We start from the raw sequence: 9,307 nt of genomic DNA on the forward strand, positions 1-9,307 counted from the left end.
ACGCAACAATAGTTAAAAACCGTACAGATGTAAGTGGGTGGATTGGTTAGAATATTTACACTCTTTGCCTCTTGAAACATTTAAAATATGGGGTTCTGACAATTGATATTCAATTTTTTATAGGATATGGTTTTGAATGTTTGAAGTCGTTGTTGGCGACACAATTTAACAATGAAATCTAACAAGAGGACATTTAATATACGTAAAATGAAACCAGCAGAAACTTTCCTAGGACTTGGAATGTCAATTAGCATGTGGAACAACTCACCCCCCAAGACTGCATGTATTTTACGTAGTTCATTTTGGCTGCTCACCCCTCCTTTGCCTATAAAAACCAACTCCTCACCCTACTCAACACCACACACCAACAAGCAATCTACATTTCAGTTACATAACCAATATTCAAGACCTTCAATCTAGCCTTAAACACCTTCCATATTTTTTATATTAATTTAATCATTCAAAGATGATACTTTCGGTGGCCTTTTCATTTCTGTTCCTTGTTCTGGGAGCTGCACTCTGGTGGATACTCGACACCAGGCAGCGTAAGCTACTCCCACCAGGCCCTAGAGGATTCCCTATTGTTGGTAGCCTGTTTAATTTAGGTACCCTTCCCCATCGTACTTTCCATGACTTATCCAACAAGTATGGTCCTATTATGTCTTTACGCATGGGTTCTGTTCCCGCCATAGTTGTGTCCTCTCCCGAGGCTGCTCAACTTTTCCTTAAAACTCATGACAGCAATTTTGCTGTGCGGCCACAAATGGAGGCTGTTGCACATATGTCATACGGTAACAATGGCATTAGCTTCACCAACGGTACATACTGGAGGCATGTCAGAAAATTTGTTGTGCAAGAGCTTTTAGCTCCAGCAAAAATTAATTCATTTCAAGGGATGAGACGAGAGGAGGTTGCCTTAGTTGTGGAGGAAATTAAGAAAGCTGCGGTCGCTGGTGAGGTGGTGAATGTCAGTGATAAGGTGGGGTCTTTGATTGAGAACATGACCTTTAGGTTTCTTTTGGGACGAAGCAAAGATGATCGATTTGATCTTAAGGGCATCATGACCGAAGCCTTCACTTTGGCCGGACAGTTTAATCTTGCAGACTTTGTGCCCTTCCTAAAACCATTTGATCTCCAGGTACTTATATTGTCAATAAATTCTATAATTCCAATTTTAAGCTTTTGCATTCTAACTTTTTTAAGCTGATTAATTTCATCCTCTCTAGCTCGTATCTACATCATCTGAATTATTACCTCCTATATATACAGGGATTGACTCGAAAGTACAAGGAATCTAGCAAGAAACTTGATGCAATGTTGGAGCTAATTATTGATGAGCATGAGCAAAATTTGAACACAGGCAATAACCGAGACATTGTCGATGAAATGATTATACTGTCTAGAAATGACTCTTCTGTCAACCATCGAGAGTTGGCCAAACTGATTGACAGATCCAGCATCAAGTCCATCATGATTGATATCATCACAGCGGCTATTGACACCTCGTTCACATCAATTGAATGGATATTAACAGAATTAATGAGACATCCGAGCGCCATGAAAAAGTGTCAAGATGAGCTAGCTTCCGTTGTTGGACTTGATAAAATGGTGGAGGAGACGGATATACCAAAACTAGAATACCTTAACATGGTCGTGAAAGAAGGCATGAGATTACACCCGATTGTACCATTACTTGGTCCCCACGAAGCTAAAGAGGATATTGTGATTAATGGATACCATATCCCTCAGAAGTCACGAATAATCGTTAATGCATGGGCTATAGGAAGGGATGCTAAGGTGTGGGGTGATAAGGTTCTAGAATTCATTCCGGAGAGGTTTGCAGAGAGTAAAATAGACCTCCGAGGACGTGATTTTGAGCTCCTACCATTTGGATCGGGTAGAAGAGGGTGTCCAGGTATGCAACTAGGGTTGCTCAGTGTTCAATTTGTGTTGGCTCAGTTGCTTCATTGTTTTGATTGGGAGTTGCCACTCGGAAAATCAATTGATGACTTGGATATGACTGAGCAGTTTGGCCTAACAATTCCTCGACTCGAACACTTGCTTTTGGTGCCAAATATTCGCGTTAAAGCAGCATAAGTTTTGAAACCCAGGGATCATCATGAAACATAAGTTTATCTGTTTATTTATTTATTCTTGTATGTTGACAGGGCTTTTGATGAAGCATCACTCATGTAACGTTTATATAATGCTTTCATAATTTAGATGAAACTTGAAATAATGAAATATGGTAAAATGGTCGAATATAATAACTCATGTATGATTTATTCGCATTCTGAGTGTTATACCCAAAATTTGGCATTGGATTGACTCAGGTCAAATGCGGTGTAATAACCCCAATTTTTGGAAATTTTTTGAAACCCTTATGAATAGTGTTTTTGCTGAATGAGAAAACTTTTCATGTCACACTAGGTAGGGGTTCTTTTATGGATATTCTGAGATTTTATTGGCACTCTATATGGTATATAAGTGTATGTAAAGATCGTCAGAATCCAATTCCGAATACTTTGATTTTTCCCGGAAATCCACTAGATACGGAAAGAATTGAGTATAAGGTCACATGATAAAAGGATTTAAATTAAAGGATTATAAGAGAGGATCATAAAAGGAATACAATATATTGAGAAAGGTTAAGGGAACCTAAGTAATAAGATCTCGGGTATGATCCCTCAAACGATAAACGAAAACGAAAGTTAAGCGAACCGTATAACAGATCAGCGGTCATTAGGCAAACAATTAGAAGCTAATCAAAGAGATTAGAAGGGATGACCACATAGGAATGTGACATAAGCATGACATAAGGGGAAGGAGATGTAGTTGATTTAAAACCACACAAAGTCAATGCTAGAAAGGTAATTAACCAAAAGACAAAACAAAAAGCAACCAACCAAGCCAAAACATTTCATTTTCATCAAAAAACACAAAACCCCCATTTTCTTCATGAAGCTCTCGACCCCTTTTCTTAAAAAATGAAGATCCAAGCTCCACCACTTACTATTTAGCAAGGTATTTATCTAAGCTTCCCCATGGATAGTTACATACTTCCTATAAGTTTAAACTTCTAATTCCAAGCCAATCTTTTTCTATAAATCATGGAAGAAGATGGTAAATAGTACTTTCTTGAAATTAATTTTTGTGTTCTTGATTTCTTTGAAAGAACAAGCTTGTAGGAGGTTAAATTAAGGCTTCCATGGGCATTTCAAGGATCTTTCATGGATTAAAAGCTCCAAGGAAGGTATAAACTCCAAACCCTAGCTTTGGTTTTGAGTAATTAGGAATGAATATGATTGATATAGTATATGTGAAGCATGAGGCTTGTTTGTTTAAAGTTTGGTTGAGTTTGTAGAGATTAGTTGGTTTTGTGGTGTTTTTGGAGTTGTAAATCTTGTTAATTAGTTAATGAACTTAAGTATAGCTTTTAGTTCATGTTTGAGGGTAGTATAAAGTTGATAATATTGAGTTGTTGGGGCTGTTGGAGTGTGTTTTGGATGGATGTTGGTTGTATGATTGATTTGGGGTTGATTGGTGGTTGTTTTGGAATGGTTTAAATTTGGGAAATCGCGTAAACATAGCCGCCATAATGCCCGATTTACCGTAGACTGTTTTTGTTCTTAACATCAGAACCCTTGAACTCACTGCTAGGTTTTGACCATTGCCATGTTTAGATAGTTCATGTTACGAGCTTCGTTTTGATATGTGGTTCGTTGGATTCCGATGAACGGTTTAGGAGAAACGGCCGTTTTAAGTAACGACGTTTCGCGAACGAACCCTTACCCCTCGCCTTACTTTGATACATAGGTTAAAGACCTTAAAGGACTAATTGAAGTATGAAACATTTATGTAAGGTGTAATAGGCAGTTGGTAAGACACTCGCGAAGGAATCGCCTTAAAACTCGTAATGGTTAAATTATTAAAAATGGTGGAGCCGAGGGTACTCGAGTGACTTAAGAGAATCAGTAAGCGCAAAGCGAGCTTTAGAGTCTAAGTTGGTTAATGTATAGATTTACAAGTGACTTTGGTTTAATTCCAACTTACTTGTTGCTTATAGGTTACCAGACTCGTCCCGAGCCATTCGTAACCCCCAGTCGCTCAGGCAAGTTTTCTACCCGTTATACTGTTGTTGTGATGTATATGTGTATATGCATTATCTTGTGATAAATGCATGATTGTTATTAGCAAATTCTTGCGATATATTGGAGCATGTGATATGGTATATATGCATGTCTGTTTGATAATCTTGATATATATCGGTTGGTTCAAATGCTTATTAGTTGCATAATACCTATGCTAGAGATAAACGGTAATTTGCATATACCCTTAGAAAAGGGGACCCCAAGGTGAACATATTTCTAAACCGGGAGTCGATGTTCCCGAGTATATTATATATATATATTTATTTATATATATATGGATATAGTTTTCAAAACTATTGATCGAATAAGGTTTATTCGATAACTTTATTTTATTTAATGAATATTATTTCAAATATTCATTCGAGGGCTTATGACTCAGCTTATTATTTAATGAATATTATTTCGAATATTCATTCGAGGGCTTATGACTCAGCTTATTTATTTATTGAATATTATTTCGAATATTCAATAGAGGGCTTATGACTCAGCTTATTTTATTTATTGAATATTATTTGAATATTCATTTGAGGATCTATGACTCCGATTATTTGCTGAGATATATTCTTTATTTTATTAAAGAATAAGGTGTCGATAATCAAACTCACTTTTGATTATTCAAATAAAGATAGTACTTTCGTATAGGTATATCTTTGGTTATTTAATATTCATTTCAAGTATAAGTTTTAAAACTTCTACTTCAATTATTTTTATAAAGATTATTCTTTATGGGAATATTATTTAAATAATAATATTCAGATATTTTCTAATATATTGGGACTGATTTATTTTATTAAATCAGCATCACTCCAAACATTCTTAAAAATGTTTTGCGAGTCTTCAAAATTATTTTTAAAAGTTAGAGCGGATCCCAAAACTCATTTTTATATTTAAGATCCTCCTTTCGAAGGGGATTTAAATACTCGCTCAAAACCTGAGGGATCCGGCTCTGTGGTGTGTTTTATATTCGCAACAAGATTGCTGTTTTGATAAATGAATTGATTACTTACCCAACACTCGGGAAGTAAAATTCTTGGAACAAGTTAATCCATTAACAGGCATCGCCTGGGAAATATCGGTGAGTTCTCCTTTCCAACTGGATACGACTTCTTGGTGGAGCCGTATCAACAAGTTTCTACTTGGGGAAAGGGGGAACGAGCTTTACGTTTCAGAGTCATGGATTTCATCTGAACTAGGAGTGGCGTAAGTGGTCGAGTGGCGCCGACCCAGCCTTATTATATTGGCCCAAATGGCCTGGAAGTTCCGCTAAGGCGGTCCATTCCTTAGGAGTTCAGTGTTCGGTTGACAAGTAAATCCGACAGGTTCTCCTCTACATGTAGAAAATGGTGGGGTTACACTACTACGACTGATCATCGTAAGTGGTCTTCCTGGCGTGGCAAACTCCCGTAATGAGTTCATCATCCAATTGGATATTTCTGCAACACTACCCAGAGCACTTCGATAGAAAGGCTACGGTTGGGCGATTGTTGAGTGTTGTCAGGGTCAAGTTTTCAAGATGATGTTTGCATCAAATGAAGTATCTCATAACTTCATTTTATTTTGATGATATTTTAAAGGTTGAATCTATTCAAGTATTATCTTGTAGTCTCATCTATGTGATGAACTTTTGATCTAATTATAACTTGAACGGTGGTAGTTCAAGTAGTATTTGGAAAAGATATAAGTATATTGGAGTATCTTGTAACTTCATCTTTTAAACTTATATCTGGTTAATGGTTGTCTTATGAATGACAGAGACTTTCAGAAAAACGTTGAGACAAGGTTAGATATATGAGATCACCTTGCAACGATATTTTTTTTATACAGTTATAAACTGGAACTTTGTGTATATTATGCATGGAAGAGGACTTCCAAGATTTTGAAAAGTATATATGTATATATACTGAATATTTTGCGACTTCATCGCATTAAGATATCAAACTTGGTTCATTTCTTCTTGACCAAGACTTTCATGAGTACTATGAGAATGCTCATATATTGTTAATTATTATACATATTATTTCGGTGGGCTTGTTGCTCACCCTTGCTTCTTCTTTCATCACACAACATCAGATAGACAAGATGAACAAGACCAAGCTCCCAATTCGCAAGCGGTTAGAAAATGTTCCGCAGTTTTCTGGAAGCGTTGATGCCGCCGTAGCTGAGGTAGGAGCTACCAATAGGCTAGGCTTCAACTTTTGTTGTATCAGATTATGTATATTTATGAATTGTAATAATGGCAAAGAAATGTAAATTTATTCAGAAAACCTTTTAAGGTGTATTGGCAGATTATTGTGGAATAAAATGACTTGTGATTATTTTTGGATGTTCATCTCTGAGACTATAACGTGTGGTGTGTGTGTTTATTGTGGGGTCACAGTATAGAGTAGTTGATTAATTATTAAGATTGGGTGTTATTAAGGGAAATGGAACTCGTGACAACCCGGATCCCCGACCCCGGATTTGGGGGTGTTACAGAAGTGGTATCAGAGCTAAGCATTATAAACCTCAGAGATAATGTGACGTTAAGATAATAACTAAGATAATAAGAACTCTTGCCAAGTTCATAGTCGGGCTACCTAATGTAGTACTGACAGTCAAAACCCTTATGGGAACCCTTATAAATATCGTGATAGAAGCGTAGTTCGTTATCGTATATGGTAGCGGGACACTGAACCCTGAGGTTGAGGAGTAACAGCGCGATGATGTTTTATTACTAATTGGAGATCGGATTGTGGATCCGATAGAGCGTCCTAACGCGGGATCGGATGATGTTCATATTGAGGATGTAGCGGTTGAGGATGTTGTCCTAGAAGGGACAGTTGCTGAGGAAGATCCCATGGAGGATCCTGACAAGAATGAATAAAGGACCACTGATGAATTGATGACCATGGTTAGGTTGACTACCAGAGGTAGGATTGGTCGATCACTATCGGAGGTTCGTTCAAGTTTGTAAAGATAGTAGCCCCCTTTAACGTGGCTTACTCGTAAGACTGAGAAGTTTGAATGGACCGAGAAATGCGAGAATAGCTTTTAAGAACTGAAGCAAAGGTTGGTGACGGCCCCTATGTTGGCATTGTCGGATGGAAAAAGGAGATTTTGTGGTTTTTATTGACGCTTCGCATAAGGAATTAGGGTGCTCTTATACAGCACAACAAGGCACTCGCGTACGCGTCAAGAAAATTAAGGGAATATAAAATTCGATATCCCTACCCATAAGCTTGGGCTCGTGGCAATAGTTTTGCCCTAAAGATTGGAGGCACTACTTGTATGGAGAGAAGTGCGAGATTTACCTAAGCCATAAGTGCTCTAGTACATTTTCACGCAGAAAGAGCTCAACATGCGCCAAATGAGGTGGTTAGAGCTAATCAACAATTATGATTGGGAGATTCTTTATCATTCAGGGAAAGCCAATGTGGTGGTTGATGCCCTTAGTAAAAAGGAGAGACTCAAGATAATAATGTCTTTGGGAGAGTTTATAAGAGATTTTGAGAAAATGGAAATAGAAGTGAAGGTAACCGGAGCCGGTACCGAAAAGCTGTTTGAGATTGCAATACAGTTCAAATTATTGGAAAAGAACATATTGTGCCAGAAAAAGTGATGAATGAAGGAGAGAGTCAATGACTGGAGAAGAGATCCATACCGAGAAAGATGATAAGAGGATAGTGAGGTGTTCCTACAGAAATTGGGTTCCAAAAGTTCAAGAGCTTAAGGATGAGATCTTAGATGAAAGCTAGTTTGAGGAATAAGATATAGAGCAAACCCTGAACGTGATAGTCAGGGAGGGCGCCATCAAGATTGAAGGAACCCATAACATAATGAAGTGGAAAATGAGGATTTAACGTATAAGATAACCCCAAGTATGGGAGAAGGATGAAACATTTTATATTAAGGAAACAGAAAGTCGAGTAAGGAAAGGAGATCCGAGATGGTACCCCTATACTGCAATTCATGGACCTGTCTAAAGAGAACTTAGACTATTATCCCCAACCACCACCCTGAGGAGACAGTGCGGTGGGAAATTCTTTCAGGACCTTTAAGTCGCTAAGCTCTCAGAGTTCCAAGGAACAAGCTGACCCAGTCGAGGCAAGAGCCTGGCTAAAGGAAATACAGGAATCATTTGAGATTCTAAATGATTGACGAATCACAAAAGAGTGTTTTTGTCACTTACCCTCCTAAGAGAGAGACCACCCGCTGGTGAATGGCCAAGGAAGGCACGGAGCAAGAGATTATAATAAACTGATTTAAGTTCAGTCAATTATTTTCAGGAAAGTACTTCCCAAGGTTATGGAAATAGTGTAAAAGCTTTAGAGCCAGAACAAAGGCAGATGAGTATGATGAATTATGAATCTAAGTTGTAAAAGTTATCAAGATTCGTTCTGAGGACACGAATCCAGAATGACGGGATGTATGAAATCAATGCTTATGTTGTGTTGGTTCATGAAATAATGATAAGAGAAAGGAAAATAAAAAGAAATTGAAGTGGAAAGAAATATAACGGCAATAGAGTTTGAGGAATGATAAGGGAGTTGGGTATGAGGAAACCCTAAAGACTCGTAGCAATAGAAATAGAAAAGTATGTAATCGTCAGGATGAAGGTGATTCACCATGAGTTAAAATTGATGGTTGAAGGCATAAGAGATACATATAGTTTACCCCCTGTAAGTTGGGAGGATTCGAGGAAACCTTGAGATAATTCGAAGGATAAATAATGAGACGCGGATAGACTGAGGAGACAAGGAAGTAAGAAATTAGGAAAATTGGATGAAGGAAGTGACCCTCAAGAATGTGAAGTGTAAGACCGGTGGCTTGATACCAAGAAAGGGAGACGCCAGGTATGAAAGATATCCCAACATTGAGGTGACTGTTGAGATAAACAACAAAAGTAAATAAGGAATTATTAAGAAGAGGTTCACATTGAACACGACCAATATCTTCCAGAACATCATTGTTATCGATACCAAATTAGGCAAGAAAAGCGGATAACCGTTGTTATCTTTTGGAGGCCATATTGATTGACCTCATTTTGAATACAGATGTTATTGTGAAACTAGGCATATACTATCGAGGTGGTAATGATTGAATAAGACACCCTTAGCAGGGATATATGACTTGATTTATCCATGGAAGGATGCATGTACCTTTTTAAAGGTGGAATT

General features: G+C 37.6%; 1 protein-coding gene across 1 annotated transcript; it reads left to right on the top strand.

The window, feature by feature from the left end:
• Positions 1-365: 365 nt before the first annotated feature.
• On the top strand, positions 366-2,291 carry LOC141663216 (cytochrome P450 CYP736A12-like). The gene is made up of 2 exons (XM_074469270.1): positions 366-1,138; positions 1,270-2,291. Exons 1-2 carry the CDS (start codon positions 467-469, stop codon positions 2,095-2,097), a joined length of 1,500 nt encoding a protein of 499 aa, XP_074325371.1. The 5' UTR covers positions 366-466; the 3' UTR covers positions 2,098-2,291.
• Positions 2,292-9,307: the final 7,016 nt, after the last annotated feature.

The sequence above is a fragment of the Apium graveolens genome, chromosome 1 (genome assembly GCF_009905375.1).
Source record: "Apium graveolens cultivar Ventura chromosome 1, ASM990537v1, whole genome shotgun sequence".
NCBI classification, from domain to species: domain Eukaryota; kingdom Viridiplantae; phylum Streptophyta; class Magnoliopsida; order Apiales; family Apiaceae; genus Apium; species Apium graveolens.

Coding starts and splice junctions, on each gene's coding strand:
- LOC141663216 (XM_074469270.1), top strand. CDS start 467: ATGATACTTTCGGTGGCCTTTTCATTTCTGTTCCTTGTTCTGGGAGCT. Junction 1,139..1,269: donor TAAAACCATTTGATCTCCAG/GTACTTATATTG, acceptor CTATATATACAG/GGATTGACTCGAAAGTACAA.